Source organism: Diceros bicornis, chromosome 38, assembly GCF_020826845.1.
Source record: "Diceros bicornis minor isolate mBicDic1 chromosome 38, mDicBic1.mat.cur, whole genome shotgun sequence".
Lineage (NCBI taxonomy): Eukaryota > Metazoa > Chordata > Mammalia > Perissodactyla > Rhinocerotidae > Diceros > Diceros bicornis.
In genome coordinates this window covers 12,831,424-12,850,653 of record NC_080777.1, presented here as the reverse complement: position 1 = coordinate 12,850,653, position 19,230 = coordinate 12,831,424, and the positions used below count along the sequence as shown (strand labels likewise).

Sequence of the window (19,230 nt, the reverse complement as noted above, 5' to 3'; positions counted from 1 at the left end):
AGCCGTCCACATTAAAATAAATAATTTATTAAACCAACTGATAAACCTTCAAAATTATCACTTACCTAGGACAAATAATTCATGACAATAAACTGAGGTTTCTTTCTTTGGTTTTACATATCCCCTAGAGATGAGCTACAATAAGAAATTAAAACTATATAAGCTAGGAAAATAAATGATCTCATGATTTCTGCTTCCCAATAATCATCTATAACACTAATAAATAAAGCGAAGAAGCGAAGCCAAACACCATCAGCAGTTTAAGGCAGGTCCTATTTACTTGCTCTGCATTTCATTTTTACTCTGTAAATTTTCACCCTCACAAAAGTTAAGGTTCGGGTTTTCTTAAAGGAAGAGCTCTTTACAAAACCTGATGTTTTGTAAAAGATGGCCTGGAGTAATTGCTGAAACCCATAGCCCTGGTCATTCCAAGAATTCCAAGTAAACTATCTACAGTAGGACAAGTTGTTTTGTTGATTTTTATGTGCAAATAAAAACTCCATTTCACATATTCATTTTAACTGTGAAATATAGGTTTGACAAAGGGGCTCACTGGTTAAGAGGTTCCTTTTCCACTTACTTTCTTCTTGAATTGATGGTAGCCACAATAATACCAACATATATAAACCTAACAATTTGATTTAAAAGGGTAATAAATTAAACAATATTTTCAAACCTATAGGCATATTACAAATTAATCTAGATGTCTGGAGTATGATTGTATCCCCAACTGCCTGGATTGAGTTTATATCCTAAGGCTACCCTTCACTGTGACCTGGGACACGTATTCATTCTGTACATGCCTAAATTTTAGCATCTATGACTGTGCCATATAATATGGTAGCCACTAGCCACATTTGGCTATTTAAATTTAAATTAAGTAAAATTAAAAATTCAGTTCCTCAGTAGCACTTGCCACATTTCAAGGGCTCAACAGCCAGATGTGGCTAGAGATTACCATCTTGGACAGTATAGAGTGATGAAAATAAACAAGATGATATGATTGAGAGTAGCAAATACTGTCAAGGGGGTAGGAGTGACTCTTTTAGATTAGATGGGCAGAAAAGGCCTCCTTGAGATGTTGACATTTGAGCTGAGACTTGAACGACAAGATGCGGCTAGCACACACAGATCCGCATACAGCATTCAAGTCAGAGACAAGCGCAAGGGCAAAGGCCCCAGGCACAAATGAGCTTGGCTAGTTCAACAGCAAGAAAGTGTGCTGGAAGCATAGAAAATAAGGGGAGAGGAGCGTGAGGTGCAAGAAGTGGCAGGAGGCAGGGTCTCAAGGGCCTTGTAAACCATGTAAGAACTTGGGATTTTATATTAAGCGCAATTGAAAGCCATAGAGGGTTATAAAGAGGGGAAGGTTACGATCTAAATTGTCATTAAAAGCTCACTCTGATTTTGGGAACTAATTACAAAAAACCAAGAGTGGAAGCAAGAAGATCTGTCAGAAGACTGGTGCCATTGCCCAGGTGAGAGAAGATGGTGATCTGGACCAGGGGAGTGGCTGTGGGATAGAGAAAATGTATTCTTTTTCTCTACATCCCTGTCTACAGTCCTATACCTACTATCTTCACAACATGGCTCCTTGCAATAGTCAACTACTTCTTCTTTTATTTTTTTGCTGAGGAAGATTGGCTCTGAGCTAACATCTGTGCCCATCTTCCTCTTCAACTTCATTTTTTAACTCTTCAATATCCTATAAATATGCTGTCTGCCCCCACCATTCCACCAAAACTGTCCTAAGGTCCCACTCACCTCCACCTTCCCCAAACCAAGCACTTTTCTATCCTTATCTTAGCTGACCTCTGCTGCATTTGCAACTGCTGACCACTCTTCCCTTTCATCAAACTCTCTCCTTCCTTGGCTCCTGTGGCATTACTCTCAACACATTTTCCTCCTGTTACTCTTTCTCAGTCTTCTTCCCATTAACCTCTACTTGACTCTTAAACTTCAGTGCTCCTCCAAGGTTACATCTTCACTATGCAGTTCATTTCACTACATACACAATCCTTGAGACTGAACTGACACTTTTGTGGGTAAGTCCCAAATTAATATCTCTGGCCCAGGGATCTTGACAAAGTTTTAGACTTCATCTAGTGTTTGACTGGACACCCCCACTTGGACACACCACAAATACTTAAAATGCAAAAGGTCCAATACCTACCTCCTTCATTCTCTCTCGTCATATACCCTGGCCCAAGCTAAAAGCCAAAGGCATCCTCAACTCCCTCTCGCTCACCAGCTACACCCCCATCACTAGATCTTCACTAAGTCCTGCAGATTGTACCTCCTTAATATCTTTCTAATCTAGCCCTTCCTCTCAAGTCCTGCTGAGATTATTTTAATTCAAGCTCACATCACTTCCTGCATGGATTATTGGAAATCTCTCAACCCATTTTCCTGTTTCCTATCTCTCCTCCACATTGCTGCCAAAACACATAATAGGTATTCAAAACTTTTGTTGATTACACTGAGACAAATCTGACTATGTCATTTCTCTGCTTCAAGTCTTTCAGAGCCACCTACTACATCTATTACTTTCACAAGGCTTCTCATGATGGAGCTCTTATCACCTTTACAGTCTCATCTCCCCACCATCCCCCTCAGATCCTCCTCTTCAGCCATTCAGCTTTTCTTAGTTCTCTAAATATCATGCCATTTCAGGCCTCCCTTCCTCTGTGCATGCTATTACCTCTCTCTTATTCACCTAACTACTACTTCGAGGAAGTGTCCCCTAGTGCCATATATACACATACATACACACACACACACACACATATCTCAATAATACTATCCAGGAGCTGTTAATTTATTTGTCCCAACAAACTATAAGATCCTAGAAGGCAGAGACCACCAACCTTATTTGATATGCAGCACTAGTGATTGGCAGAGTAAATATTCATAGTTTTGACTTGATATCTTCTAAATTTAAAAAAGGGGGAGGAGCTTATTTAGAGGGATAAAAATCACCATTCCAGTATAGCACAAAGTCACAGCACTGTACTACAAAGCCAAAGGCGCTTCAGACTGGAAATATGAAGAAACCAATAAACACAAAACACACACCCTTTCAATAGGAGAAACGTAGGAAATTCTGAGGAACTATGCAGAATCTAACAAATTAGACTGGGGATTTTATACTACGTGGGCAAGGGCTTACTTAGCACTGTTTGATGATAATAATAGGTGGAAGGCTTCTCATCTTAATAAAGCAAATTAACTTTTCATGGCCATGTGTAGACTCTCGCTCACTTCCTGACAGGTTATTTTCTTTATTTGGGAGACGCTTACTCACCTCCTTAGGAGTCACTTATCGTCAATCAGTCATTTATTCTCTAAATCTGAATGGGGGAAAGGGCTGAAAGAAGGGAGCCTATGGGCGATAATAAACACTTTCGGAAGAGGAGGCAGCAGAAGGCCACAGTCCCAGGGACGGAGGAAAGTGGGGGTTGAGGCAATACCAAGGTAGAGCGCTGACAGCTGGCGAGGAATGGAGGGGAGGATGCGATCTCGGAGCAGGCAGGAGGGAACAGGGGACGCCGGGCTGGAGGGAAAGGGCGATGGAGAAAAGACTCCGAAAGAAAACGAGGAGTGGGGGGTGGGGAAGTGGGACAGGCAGAGACCAGAGCAAGCAAGATGCAGTTTGGGGCCAGAGGGCGGAGTGGCTTAGGAGAAAGCTGGGGCGAGAGGAAGACAACACCGACGCTGCCAGGGCGGACGGGGCTTTAGGACGAGGAGAGCAGGGGATCGTCCCAGAGCGAAGAGGGAAGGCGCGGGGGGCAAAGGCCGGAGGCCCGAGCCCGCCAGGCAGAGCCGGCGAAGGGGGCGGCGAGGTGGGGGCACTTACTGGGGTCCCTCCATACGGCGCCGCTGGGGGTCTCCTCCCGCAGGTGAGGGAAGAGGAAGTCCCGGGCGGCCTGGAGGTCCTGGAAGTAGCAGAACTGGACAATGGAGCAGGCCATGGCCCCAGGGAACCCACTCGGGCACTGCCCTCACCTGCCCACGCCCTGCCCCCCGCCGCCCCTCGGCCACCACCGCCGAGCCCGGACAGCTTCAGCCACGCACGGGCGGGGAAACCAGACCGGAAGCCGTCAGCGCGCTCCGTCCGCCGCCCCGGCGCACTGCGCAGGCGCAGGACGGCCCGGGCGTCCGGGCTGCTGTGGTCGGAGTCATGTGACCAGCGGCCGCCCGGTCCCGGCAGTCGACGTGGAGGCGCCTGGGGTTCGCCTTTAGTGCAGGTTCTGCGCCTACAGCTGGGAATGAAGCCTTGATTCATTCTGGCTTTTAGCCAGAGATGATCTAATTGGCCGTTGTCCGCGCCGGCCTTTGAGTCGTTTAACCAATCTTATTGATGTCCTCCTATTGGCACGATCCTGAGATTTCACAGAGAATAAGCCCTGTTAAACTAGCGGCAGGCGAGTGGGGGACGGTATCATGCAAGTCTCGGAGTTTGAAAAGATTAATTTCTCTTCTGGAAATCAGCCCCGTCAAGGCTAGCTTTAAATGCTCCTCCTATAAATTCTGATAGTACTATGCACGCCTAATACAGTCCTTGTTATACTGCATTATACTCTTGTTTTCCGCATATTTGATTTTTCATTCATTCGTTCATCCATCCATTCAACAAATGTTTGTTGCTCGTCTTTTCTATGCCAGCCGCGCAAGGCGCTGAGTATAAAGCAGACAACAAAAGAGATGAAATACTTGTTCCCATGAAGCTAAAATTCTAGTGGCTGACACAGGTAAGCAATTACTCAACTATTTCACTGAAATTATGATAATGCTAGGAAGGAAAGTAGTGCGAAGTGCTGTGACAGAACATAACGGGAACCTGACTTAGTTTTTTGTTTGTTTTGTTTTGTTGGGGTGGGAGTGGAGGGTTGGCAGGATCAGGAACAGATTTGGCTGTGAACTCTTGGAGACTGGGTTCTCATTTAACGCCACTTTATATCCACAGTATCTAGCATAGGACCCGGCACACAGTGCTTAATAAACATTTGCTGAAGGAATACATGGAATGGAATGTGTACAGAAAGTAAATAGAATAACCCACTTCTTTTACAAAGCACTTTATATGAACTACTTTTCCGTACATGGTCCTATTAGTCACAATGTCATCTTGAAAGTGTCTTATCTCAGTTGTTTTAATAAACAAATTTATCTGTGTCCCTGAGAAGACTCTTAAAGTCCATTTACATTATTTTTCTAAAAAGTAAAAACCAAAAAAGGAATTATTTTAATGTTAGTACAAAGCACGGTAGACACCCTTATACTTCCCAAAGGAAACCTAAAGTGGTCGTCCACTTTGTGTTACAGAAAATGGAACAGAAATAAATTGAAGGCAAATAGATAAAGTCCAGAGCATTCATTTCTGTCAGGCCTGTGTACATACTTAGTCCTACTAATATAACAACTATAATTTAGTGCCCAGGTTCCTACTCCATTAATTCTTATTTCTAGAGTAGAATGATTTTTACAAAACAGGATAGGTAATTTCTCTGTTATCAGGTTAACAGGCATCAGTTCCTCACCTATAAAATATACGGTTGGATTAGATGTGCTATAAGATTCCTTAAGCATCAGAGACCTGTAATTCTATGATCAAAAAGTGTTCCTTTTTTCCATCTGGAAAAATACAGAGCTTCCTCAGATCATCCAGTCCTGATGATTAAATCCTAAAACATGACGCCAGTACCAAACTAGAATAAAATTTAAATTTAGATTCTTAGCTTGGCAGGATGAATAACGAACACATGACACTTTTTGGAAGGATAAGATGTCATTCCTTGAAAACCATTCAAGTTCCTATTCAGGTAAATGCATTTTGAGGAAGTAACTGCCCTTGGCTGATTCAGCTGGCCTTTGTTCTGTCCTGAGGCATTCATATATCTCCTGTGCGGAGGCCATTGAATTTCATTACTGCTCAGTTTCGATGGTGACGTCCCTGACTTCCTTCCAAGTGGTATTGAAAAGGCTCATTCATTAATGCTTTTAAGAACTTTAGATACCCTTCGCAGAAATTACAACACATTCATGAACTGAACTCTTCCCCCAGGAAGTTGTAAAGCTGCGGGGCATGCTTCTGGAGTTCTGCTGCCATGGTTTCTGGGGAGTGTGGGAGGACTGTGTTAGACGGTGAATATCACTAACCACACGGTCATGAGAAAGCGCACTGCAGAAAATGTGCAGGCTTTACATATCCCAGCATAAGCAGTGTCTCTCTGCAGTATAAGTTCAGGAGCTAGGAAAAGCACTGTGACCAAAATAATCAATGAAGGGTCCTAATGTGAACTCTCTCCAGTATCCGGTATTGTGTGTTAGAGCACTGATAGAGCACTGATAACTGTTAAGAGAGAGATGCTTACTGAGCATAGTTAGCAGCGGGTCCTTGCCAATCTTTAACAGCAGCCTGAGGCTGAAGGTGTTGAGTTACAGGATTGGCAGGAAAGTGTGAAAGAAAGAGTAATGGACTTGGAGTCAGGAGACCTGGGATCTGTCTCAGCTCTGCCACTAAATCGCATAAACTTGGGCAATCCATGTCATCTTCCTGGGCCTTAGTCTCTTGATCTAGAAAGTAAAGAGACTGGATTCTGAAGTCCATCCCAGGGATGTTTAGATATTGGTAAGAAAACTGGAAAGGAAAAGGTCTGGGTGTTGGATTTGCTCAAAAGGAGTGGCCTATGTCAGCACCCCAGTAAGAGGCCTGAGTGGGCAGGGGTGAATGTGAGGGCACTGAGCATCTCTAAGTGAAAGAAAGGAGAGCAGAGAAAGGGGATGGAGGGACACTGAAGCTTTACCTCCTAACTTTGCTGAGGATCATCCTTGAATTGAAGTCTGAATTGAAGTGTGAGAAGATGCAAGTGCTATATACAGCTAGTTTTCATTCAACAAACATCCATGGAAGATAACATTTTTTTTTTTTTGAGGAAGATTGGCCCTGAGCTGACATCTGTTGCCAATTTGCCTCCTTTTGTTTTTTCTCCCCAAAGCCCAAGTACATAGTTGTATATCCTAGTTGTAGGTCCTTCTAGTTCCTCTTATGTGGGACACTGCCTCAACATGGCTTGATGAGCGGTGAGTAGGTCCGTGCCAAGGATCTGAACCGGCGAAACCCGGGCAGCAGAAGCAGAGCGCATGAACTTAACTTCTGTGCCACCAGGCCGGCCCCATATAACATGTATCTTATTATACTAAAGGTGCTTTGGTGAACACAGTGAGTTGATAAGGACGAGCCCTCCAGAGACTCACTATCTAGCTGGAGAAACAGATGAACACAAATAACTCTAACAAAAAGCAGAGTGTGATGACTACCATGGGTGACTTTTGATACTCATAAAGGGCTGTGGGAGAAATAAGAGAGAGAGTAATTTTGATTGCTAGGCTTCTCCTGTGGAAAAGTAGTAGTAGGGAAGAGGTAAGAAAGGCGATAAACAGATTGGTTCCAGATAATAGAGAACCTCGAAGTCCAAATAGTATAATCTGAGTTTTATTCTGTGTGCGAGGTGTAGCCAAGTGAAGATTTTTTTGGAAGAGGTAGGGCACGATGGGGTAGCAGATGTGGCATGACCAAAGGCAGAGAAACACCTCAAGATGTCATAGCAGTATTCTAAATGACAACGGAAGTAATGACAACGGAAAGGCACTGCTCTGGAGGCTGAATCAATGGATTTTTGGTATATGATTAGATATGGATGGAGGAGGGAAGATGAGACCCAAGATGGTCTTCAAGTGTTCAGTTTAAAGAACTGGAGAGATGGCAGTGTCATGTCAGCAAAGAAGATAGAGAACACAAAAGGAGGAATGGATTTGGGGGCAAACAGGAATAGGATGAATTCAGTATTGGATTTGCTAAATTTGAAGTGCCTGTGGAAAATCTAGGTTTAAAAAAAAAAGTTTTTTGTTTTTTGTTTTTTTTATAAACAGAAATTAGAGATGTGGAATTAGAGAGGCCAAAGCTAGAACCTCGCTGTGGAAGTCATGCACAGCAGTTGTATTGAAGGGAGAGGATGAAAGTACCACCAGACTCCACATGGGCTGGGAGAAGGATTGGGCTGGGAATCAAGCTGGGAGGACTGTTTTTTTTAGGGGTAGATGGAGGAAGAAACTCTGGTAAAGGAGATTGAAAAGAAACAGTCAAAGAAATCAACCATACATAGTAGGACCATGTCACAGAGGCCAATGGAGGGAGAAGAAAATTTCACCAACAGGTGAATCTATTGTGTTGAATTTGATAAAGAATTTAAGGGGAGCGAAGGCTGAAAAGAAGTGATTGCATTTAGTAGTCCGAAGTCACAAGGGATTATCCAACGTGCAGAACAACCAAACTGTTTCCTTGGCAGAAAATTTGTAACCTCTCTTCAGAAGTAGGTTATTTTTCTAACAGCCACAGAGGCTAGCTGTGGCACTCTTTGTCTTTAACTCTGGCTAAAGGAGAAACTTTTTAGAAAGGGAAAGAAGTTTTCTTTTTGCTGGCATTTACCAATTATGAAACTAAGAACTAACTACACTGAACATTGTGTTTTATTACTTTTTTGAATATAAGAAATGTGTTTATATTTTCAGTATTTTCCAATATTTATATTGGGCCAAAATCTACTTTATAATGGCAAAAGAAAAGAAGACATTAGCATAGTTAGCGCAGACATATACATGCTAGTGCTTTTAAGTCTCCTTCTTCTTATTTGTGTCTGTCTGCTGTTAACTTTTTTTGAGATATAATTGACATATAACATTATATAAGTTTCAGGTGTACAACATAATGATTCGTTATTTATATTGCAAAATGATCATCTCAGTAAATCTAGTTAACATCCATCACCATACTTAGTTACAAAAATTTTTTTCTTATGATGAGAACTTTTAAGACCTGCTCTCTTAGCACTTTACAAATATGCAATATAGTATTATTAACTGTAGTTACCATACTGTACATTACATTCCCATGACTTATTTATTTTATAAATGGAAGTTTTACCTTTTGACCCCCTTCACCCATTATGCCCACCCCTCACCCCCAAGCTTTGGCAATCACCAATCTTTTGTCTATGTCTATGAGCTCATTTTTGTTTTTTTTCTTTTAATTCCATGTATAAGTCTCCATCTTCTTGACCTTAATGCATTTGGAACTTGTCAGGTCAATAAGCCACCACATTTAAAACAATGAGAATTGGCATTTGTGGAAGAGATCATTAATTGCCCATTATCCATTACCCCTTTTTCTTTACCAAGGGGACCCCTATATTACTGGGCCAGCTAGGTGCCTAGATTTAAAAACAAAGCACATTTCCCAACCCCTCTTGACTCTGAGTGTACCATGTGACTAAGTTCTGGCCAATGAGATGGAGCACAAATTGTTGGAATTATTGAGAGGGATTTCCAAGAAGTTTACTTAAAAGAGGGACAGACAGCTAAGGAAAAACCCTTTTCTTTCCTTCCCTGTTCCTGTTTCCTGCCTAGAATGTGACATTGTGGCTGTAGCTCCAGCCTCTGTATTAAACAGTGAAGTGACTTGAACCACAGTGGAGCATGAAGATAGGAACCTGAGTATTCTTTGTTTCTTGGAGCTGCCATGTCAAGCTTATGCTGCCAAATCTGGACTTTCACATGAGAAAATAAATCTTTACATGTTTCAGCTACTGTTATTTTGGATTTTCTGTTATTGTAGCTGAACCTAATCCTGACACGATATGACCTAAGTAACCAAGAGGAACTGTTCATGAAAGAAACTTGATCTGCTCCATATGTCTTATTTAAATAAAAGCATTTTTATTTCTCTGATATTCTTTTTCTCTAGCATAGTTCAGAAGAGATTAGACCAACTATCTACCTAAAAATTAGACATTTTTAATTGTTTAAATACTTTTGGTTTCATTTGAACATAAAAAATATGTCCCAGATGACCAAATATTTCTTCTTTTCTTATTTTGGGGACAACTGAAACAGATCCTTAAAAGGTTCTATGAAATCAAGGAATATCCCCAGGGTTGTTTAGTAGTTGAGTGATAAGTTCCAACCAGCAGTTGTCATAGTGGAAGATCAAGGGCAGGTTAGGAGAAGGGGAAACAGTTGGAAGGAGTTATATTTAAACCTGGGACGCCAAGTTCAAAAAGCCATTGCCTTGGGATTTGTGACCTGAGAGAGCTGAGGCCCACATCTTTCTTGACTTTGCTGTAGTTTCTGCACTCTGGACCACTCTTTCCTTAAAGCTTTCCCAGACTTTAGCTTCAGTGAAGCTGCATCCTCCTGGCCCCTTTCTTCCCTGTTCATCATTTTATTTCTGGATATTTTATTAGCTTCTTGTCATCTTTCTCCTCTCCTCCAGGGCCGCCTTTGAAGTCACTCTTATTCCAGACTCCTTTCTTTCTTTTTTTTAAATTTTTATTTATTTATTTTTTCCCCCAAAGCCCCAGTAGATAGTTGTATGTCGTAGTTGCACATCCTTCTAGTTGCTGTATGTGGGACGCGGCCTCAGCATGGCCGGAGAAGTGGTGTGTCGGTGCGTGCCCGGGATCCGAACCCGGGCTGCCAGCAGCGGAGCGCGCGCACTTAACCGCTAAGCCACGGGGCCGGCCCAAGACTCCTTTCTTTCTGTTAATGGTATTATTATTCTGTTGGTGGATTATACTTAATAACAGAAAAACTAAAAATATTCCTTTTTTTCCCCTTGTTCAACAGCCAGCCACGAAGTTCTATTGATTTAACTTCTAAAATGTCCCTCAGATTGATCCCCTCCTTGCCATCCTCATTACCACCTCCTTAATCCATACCTTCATAACCACCAACCTGAGCTGTTTTTAGAGCCCCTGATTCTTCTTGCTTCTGATTCTGGCATCTTCCCACTTCAATCATCCTGCACATTGCTGCCAGCACTGTCTTCCTGAGGCACAGCTCTAATCAGGTTACTTAGCTAATCTTCCAATAACACTTGAATATATTCTTTAATTTGTTCATTCGTTTAAGAGCTATTTTCTGGGTGCCCATTAGGTGCCAGGAATGGCTGGAGGCCCCATGAACATAAATATAAATAAGACTCTGTTCTGGTGGAGGTGGTGGGTTACCAAGACACAGCGGGTAAAAATACTAGAAGAGCACAGAGTAGGGGCAGATACCACAGCCTTGGGATTCCAAAAAGGCTTTTTGGAGATAAGATCTGAGCTGAGTCTGGAAAGCGGAATAGATTCTAGTCGGTTGATAATGGTAGAAGAGGGAGGGAAGAAAGCAATCCCGGCAAAGGAAACAGCGTCAATAACTTGTGTGTACAGAGAAACATAAGGCGCTGTTTCTAGAATGTGAAGTGTGACACCGTGATCCAGGGTTAGTCCAGAGAGGTGGCCTGAGTGTTTTTAAACTTCCCCAAATTTCATTTCCTCCAGAAATTGAGGACTTATCAAAATTTCTTAGTTTGCTTAAAGGTGAGAAACATCTCCTTTTGTTCATTTTCTTCATTAATGCCGCTTTTCACATCTTGCTTGCAGTCTGAAGGGCTGCAGGGAGGGGACAAGGGTCTGTAGGAGTCATAATGTGTTAATCTGGCCTGGTTCCACATGACATGCTTGACATTTTCCACCAGAGTCTAGATTTGTGTTGAATGTTGGCTTTCTGTTCCTCTTTGGTAAAACTTTCACAGACTAAAGGATTCTGTAGCTGAGGAACTTTCTCTTACATGTTCAGTGAAGCATTCCCTGTCTCAGGCCCTCTGATTTCTCCTCCTTACATTGACTGACATCAGGCGATCGAGTGTTTCCCTCTTCTTGTTGCAGTTTCTTTCCAATAGATGTAGTCAGAGATAATAGTCCTGCTAGAAGCCTGTGATTTGATTTTTATTTGACACTTGCATTTTTGTATCTTTATAAGTACAGCCCTTCCCACTGTCCTAATTAGTTGAATTCTTTGTTTGTGGCTGTACTCTATTCTTTTCTTTCTTGCACCAAAAGGCACCTGGAAGGTTTGAACCATTCAGGACTAGTGTAGACCTGCACGGAGATTTGCTGGAACATTCTAAAGTAATTACTGAGCATCTGCTATATGCCTCTTCTCTACCCAGTATGCTTTGAAATGCTTCAAAACTCAGTTCAAATATCACCTCCTTGGTAAAAGACCTGCCTTCCCCAGGCAGAATGAGTCACTTTGAACACCCCCTGCAGGTTTTTATCTATATATCTATTCTGAAACTTAGCACCTTGTATTATGGTTTATCTGTTTGCATTTCTGTCTCCCCCACTAGACGGTGATGTCCTCAAGGGCAGGGATTGTGACCTGTTTACCCTTGTGACATTCATTCATTCATTCATTAGTTCAATACATTTTTTTAAATACCTACTAGGTACCAGGAGCAAAACATGCACATGACTCATACCCAATATACAAAAGAAATGCATATCTGTACTAATAGATAATAGACTCCAGTGACACACACAGATAAACAGGCAATTGTGACTCCATTTTGAAAGCACAATATTGGGAACAGTACAAAAAAGCACATAAGATGGGCACCTCACTGTGGGGATCAGGGAGGGCTTCCTGGAGGAAGTATCATCTAAGCTGAGACCAGAAGGATTGAGTAGGTGTTAGATATAAACGGGGTGGAGGTCAGAATGGAAGCAGGGAGGGAAGAGCATTCTTAGACACAAAGGAAACAGCTCAAGACCACAAAGGTGAGAGGACATCGTGTATAGAGAGAATTGAATATCCTTTAGCCTGTCCAGAGCTGAAAGAAAAGTGTTAAGAGAGGCTGAAGAGGTAAAGAGGGGTGAAATCACAAAAGGACTCCAGGGCAGAGATTATGGTTTATTCAAATTTGTTTCTTTCTCCAGTGCCTAGCAAAGTGCTTGACAAACAATGGCCCAGCACTCCAGTGGGTGGCATATAAACGACACGAAATGCAGATCCTGCCTGCTCTCAGGGCCACTGGGCAGACAAGACATATCTGTCGACATAGGTGAATCAAAACAGGCCCTGTTTGATGAAATACCAAAAGACAGTGGTGCAGGCAACCACGGTTGGGTCTGGAGAGATTGCTGTGACCGGGGTTGTCAAGGAAGCCTACATCGAGAACATGGGACCTGAACTGTGTCTGCAGGATGAGTGTAGTTTAACCAGGAAGAAAAGAGAAAGGACATTCTGAGACTTACCACATGGAGGTGAGGGCATGGAGAGGCAAGATGAAGGGGGAAGCAAATCCCTTCTAAATTTTTCTTGGTTCCTTTTCCTGTCAACGTCTATTGAATTAAGAGCTGTTTTCAGGACAGCAAGGTGTTTGCCCTATTTCCACAGCATAAGGCAGGGAACTTTGGGATGGCCTGTTCGTAGAACCCTAGAAACTCAGGGTCATATACTTGACCTGAATTAATATACTTTTTAGTGTGGATGTGTGTTCTGAAAAAAAAAGATGTGCAGAGATACAAAATGTGCTCAATGTTAATTGTTCAGTTAAAATAAACACCACTTTTCAAACAGGATCTTCTTTTGCTTTACAAAAGCAACCAACACCCTACAAATTTCAAACAATATTTAACTGAGAAAATTGTAGAACAAGAAAAGTCTATAGCTAGTTCCTTAGAGCCCGTGTAATGAAATTTGACTTGTACTGTCCTGGCTAAGTCTTCTATTAGATGTCCTGGCATTTTTGCCTATCATCTTGTAAACACATTTTCCATTTGGAACTTGCATGTCACAGTTGACTGTCTTTGAATTTTTATTTATCCAATTTTAGTGTGTGAAATTATTTTCTCTCAACTTAATGGTTCACGTTTTATGAAATTAAAACTTATTTCCTCCTCGTGATTCTTTTTCCTTTGAGCTTTTAAAATTTTTGGCATTCTTTCTCAGTCTTTGCTATTGTTTGCAATACGCCCAAATTTAGAATACTCTCTGAATTTCCTTACTGAGCTTCCCCCCCCACCCCAGAAAATCCTTAAAGTTTGAGGAAGAAACCACATTCATGCTGTTTATTTATAGACTTAAAAGTGCTGGGTTCACTGTAGTAGTTCAATATATACTTGTAGACAAATACCCTGACCAGATTTATTGTTCGCATTGTACATCCTCCCTTTAAACAGGCTACCATATTATGTTTGTTTTATGATAATTTTATCAGTTTTTAGTCCTCCTTTCCAAGTCAGTTTGAGTTAATATTCCAAATAAGATTTTACAAGACATGATCATGAGATAAAATTTTGTCTTCATCATTAGTTAACATTTACTGGCAGTGGTGTACCATAGCTGCCTCTTATAGCTTGCCAGAGCTAATCAACTGTTCAAGAAATCTGTAAGTTGCTTTGCTTTGGTATCTTGAAATCTGCCCCAGTGAGTATACTTACACATAAAAATCAGCAAATACTACAAATTAGGGTTTACCCTCCCTAGCCCTCCCCAAACCAGTTGTTAAATATTTACCAGCGTACAACTGACTGTCTTCAAAGTAATTTAAAAAAATAGGTTTTTAACTTTTTGTGTTTTCTTAATACAGAGCTTTAAAAAAAAAGTCTCAAGTAGGCATTCATGAGCAACTGACATACATCTTTGTATGAAACTGATCCTCTCTGCATGTTTCTTAATTCCTAGTCCCATGTTAAGATGGTATTGTCTGGCTAGAGCAAGGGCTTGCTCTAAAGTCAGAGCATCTTTTTTTTTTTTTTATTAAAGATTTTATTTATTTATTTTTTCCCCCCAAAGCCCCAGTAGATAGTTGTATGTCATAGCTGCACAACCTTCTAGTTGCTGTATGTGGGACACAGCCTCAGCTTGGCCAGAGAAGCAGTGCGTCTGTGCGCGCCCAGGATCCGAACCCCGGGCCGCCAGCGGTGGAGCGCACACACTTAACCGCTAAGCCACGGGGCCGGCCCCTAAAGTCAGAGCATCTTAAACTTGAATTCTCGCGCTACAGTTTTTTAATAGTATAAGTAGCCAAGTTACTCTCATCTGTCTAAACTCAATTTCATCACCTGTAACATGGGTGTATGAACATTACCTAATGCACGTAAACCATTTAGCACATATTCTACCTGGCATATACTATATTTCATTGAATCTAAGATGTCATTGCTTAAAAGATGCACCATTATTTTATATACCACAAAGAAATACGAACCATTGTCAGTTAAACTATAGCATAGCATTTTTTTTTTATGGTAAAATGTATCTCTATTTCAGAGGTGTTAAAATGTGGGAAAATATATCTTAGAATCAATGACATATGACAGTGAACTCTCAAGTATTTTCTACAATTAGAACCATTGACACTGAGAAATTTTCTCAATAGTCTCCATCTATTGTGGAAATAGCAGTGTGAGGGACGCCATCACAGCATGGCTTTGATAAGCGGTGCGTAGGTCCATGCCCGGGGTCTGAACCTGTGAACCCTGGGCCACTGAAGCAGAGCACATGAACTTAACCTCTATGCCACCAGGGCAGCCCCTAAAAGTGTTTTAAATGAATTAGTTTGTTGATATCAGCACCTCAATCTGTACATTAATCTGACCCGCTAGTCAGTTTATATAAAATCACAGTAGTGTTGATTACTAAGGACTTATTTCTTAATAGTCAATGCCCTCCCTCTTCCCCTGAGTCTTTTCTGAACTTAAATGATTAAAGAAAATAAAAAGAATTTCAAAAATTTCTCTGAGAGCCATGGTAAATTCTTTGTTGCTAACAGAAAACCGTAACACAGAACTAAATATTGGATTGTCTTTCTTGCCAATTAGGTAATTTATATTTTATTGGGAAAATAGCTATTTTAGTGATATATCTACTTGCTATTTAAAGGACAAAATTCATTTGAGACACTTGAGAAAATCAACAATCAGGGCTTGTATAAACTACACATTCACTAAATTCAAAATACACATGATCAGCAGATAATTTATGGTGGCTTAAGGCCTTAGTGATATTAACAAAAATTCAAGCCATTGAAGGATAATGTACGTGGCAGAAAAGTGAGGAGGCAATCAACATTGTGTTTTGAAAGATCAAAAGTCCAAGCAAACTGAAGCATTGAATCCGTTTCAAAAACCGTTTATTCTGAATAAACATTGTGTTTGAAAAGATGAAAGGTTGGATAATCATTTGTAAGCAGGAAAATAAAACATCTTTTGTTGTTGCAGAATTTGAAAGACCAACGCTATAACTTTTAGATTGTGCAGTAATTTCCATTGCAGCTAATACTTTTAAAATGTAGCTATGAAACAATTTTGCTGTTATCACCAAATGCTGAATGAGTGATGATTTATATAGAAAAGGAGTAAAAACCAAAATGTTTATGTTTCCACACAAAAATGGAGTTCTCCTACCCGATGCACATTAAAAAAACCTAATTATTACCGCATCAGCTTTAGGGAAAGGAAAACAGCTGTATTGCTGTTTCACTCTGCAAGGAGACAACAGGCATGTGCTTTCAGATCTGTCTCCCTGATCCAGGACTTGGGGCAAAATTTATGAGATGAAGGGCAGGGCAGTCTGAAGTGTGGAGATAGAAGATTGGAGGTAAGGAAAAGTGAGGTAATTGATCATCTGCATAAGCGTAGTCAAGCTTCCTGGCCCTTCATAGGACACAGGCTCACAAAATGGTGGCATTAGCATGATCTGAGGGTGGAGTTTTCAGCCTGTTGACATCAAAAGGGTCACTTATTTGGCATTTGCACAGGTCCAGTTGGTGGGTTGGTGGTCTCAACTGGCCTGAACTGGACAAGGGGTCTCAGTTCCTGAAAAACAACTCATAATTACTCTGTTGGTAAGACGGGGTCAGTTTGGACTGGTCCTAGAGGGCCTGTGATTACATTTATTATTTAGTTGATACTTTATGTAAGTCTAGGAGTCTCACACACCAAATGCCCCTAACCTTTGAGATAGAGAAATGACTTGCCAGCCTTCATTTAATCAGAAAATAGATTCTGACTGTGTAGTATGTATAAAAACTGTCAACTTTTTGAAATTATTATCATTGATGATACAAAATCAATAAAGTTTTATGTATGGAAATGAGCCACCCACGTTTTATTTTTTTTAAATATATATAATCTCATCTTACATTTTATCACCTAATTTAGCCACATGCTATTAATCCTTTGGCATCCATTCACATTGTGTTTTCATTTGTCTCTTGTGTTCCTCCTCCCCTTACCCCATCATCACTTCATCTTTGCACACTAGTTGTATACTGTCTGTGTGCATGACGCTATACTATAGGCAGGATTGGTAAAGCTCAGACATTCTAACTAAATCACATTCCCTAAGAAAACTTACCCTTTGGAGAACACTAGTTTTTGTAAGGTATGACATTAAGCTCTGTAAACCCGGTGAAATCTGTTTTGAGATTTTTTTTTTCCTAAAGAAATTAAATTTCAAAAGTGCTGAGATGTTAAGCAATGAATAAAACAAGGGAATAAATAATTCACTAATGTATTAATAAATATTTCAGTGCTGAATGGAGCCCTGGTTAATGCACGTTAATATCTTAGTAAGTGAAGTTCTTTGAATGTTTTATACGTTACAACTTAAACTATTTTGTGTTATTGACCATGGAGCTACAAATAAAATATTTAACAAAAGTCAGTAATGAATATGAAAAGAACACTTTGAGGATGTTTTAATAAATGAACTATTTATAGTGCAAGACATTCAAAGGCAAAGGTAGGAATTTATCTCCCCCTAAATCTGATTTCATTGTACTTATTAGGACTCTTTGCACTTAAAATAGATGGTCAAGGTGAATTCTGAACACAAACATTAAGAGGATCATTGCCTTTTCATTAAACTTACAGCCTTTTTTTATGTTGTACATGTGTCCCTGAAATGTTGTCTTCAGATGGACTTTTTTAACTCAAATTTTATTTTATTATTTCAACCTTTCACAGTCCATTTTTAAAAGTTTGACGTTATCATGTAGGAGGAACAGTTTATTAGCACAGTCGTCTGTAAAGCTGTCCCTTTGGTCACTGGACTGGGCGTTAGCAAAATTGTATAGATGCTCACATTTGATGAGTAAATTAATAATCTCACTAACCTTTACGTGCACGGTAGAATATTTCAGAAAATGTTTTCCAGCAGGGAACTTTTGACATTTCGGGCCCAATAATTCTTTGTTGTAGGGGCTGTCCTATCCTGTGCACTGTAGGTTGTGTAGCTGTGTCCTGGCCTTTACACACTAGAAGCTGATAACCGCCCCTGCCCCCCAGTTGTGACAACCAAAAAAAAATCTCCAAACATTGCCAAGTGTCCCCTGGGGAACAAAATCACCCTCTGTCGAGAGCGCCTGGTTTTACAGTAACATGTTTCCTAGAAGAAACATATACTTAGGAGTTGTAACATAGGAAAGTGTCAAAAATCCTTTATCTTAAACAATAGAAAGTATGTGGTAGTCTATAGTGATCAGTCTTTTTTTATTTTTTATTTTTTTTATTTTTTGTTTATTGCAGTAACATTGGTTTATGACATTGTAAAAAGTTCAGGTGTACATCATTGTACTTCTATTTCTGCATAGATTACATCATGTTCACCACCAAAATACTAATTACAACCCATCACCACACACATGTACCGAATTATCCCTTTCACCCCCCTCCCTCCCCCCTTCCCCTCTGGTACCACCAATCCAATGTCTGTCCCTATGTGTTTGTTTATTGTTGTTATTATCTACTACTTAATGAAGGAAATCATATGGTATTTGACCTTCTCCCTCTGACTTATTTCACTTTGCATTATACCCTCAATGTCCATCCACGTTGTCACAAATGGCTGGATTTCATCGTTTCTTATGGCTGAGTAGTATTCCATTGTGTATATATACCACAGCTTCTTTATCCATTCGTCCCTTGATGGGCACTTAGGTTGCTTCCAAGTCTTGGCTATTGTGAATAACGCTGCAATGAACACAGGGGTGCATGTACCTTTACAAATTGGTGTTTTCAAGTTCTTTGGATAAATACCCAACAGTGGAATAGCTGGATCATATGGTAGTTCTATCCTTGATTTTTTGAGGAATCTCCATACTGTTTTCCATAGTGGCTGCACCAGTTTGCACTCCCACCAGCAGTGTATGAGAGTTCCCTTCTCTCCACATCCTCTCCAACACATGTTGTTTCCTGTCTTGTTAATTATAGCCATTCTGACGGGCGTGAGGTGATATCTCATTGTAGTTTTGATTTGCATTTCCCTGATAGTTAGTGATTTTGAACATCTTTTCATGTGTCTGTTGGCCATCTGTATATCTTCTTTGGAGAAATGTCT

At 40.6% G+C, this 19,230-nt stretch overlaps 1 protein-coding gene and 1 long non-coding RNA gene across 3 annotated transcripts in view; one reads left to right on the top strand and one right to left on the bottom strand.

Annotated features, from left to right (window-relative positions):
• RAB3GAP2 (RAB3 GTPase activating non-catalytic protein subunit 2) overlaps window positions 1-4,034 on the bottom strand; it is a 102,268-nt gene extending 98,234 nt beyond the window's left edge. For both annotated transcript variants that reach the window (XM_058533683.1, XM_058533684.1), the window contains exon 1: window positions 3,857-4,034. In XM_058533683.1, coding sequence (XP_058389666.1) covers window positions 3,857-3,971 — 115 coding nt within the window. In that variant the 5' untranslated portion in view covers window positions 3,972-4,034. The remainder of the gene's footprint in view (window positions 1-3,856) is intronic.
• Window positions 4,035-4,276: 242 nt separating this feature from the next.
• LOC131399438 (uncharacterized) overlaps window positions 4,277-19,230 on the top strand; it is a 57,157-nt gene continuing 42,203 nt past the window's right edge. The window contains exon 1 of the long non-coding RNA XR_009217129.1: window positions 4,277-4,751. This is a non-coding gene — a long non-coding RNA (uncharacterized LOC131399438). The remainder of the gene's footprint in view (window positions 4,752-19,230) is intronic.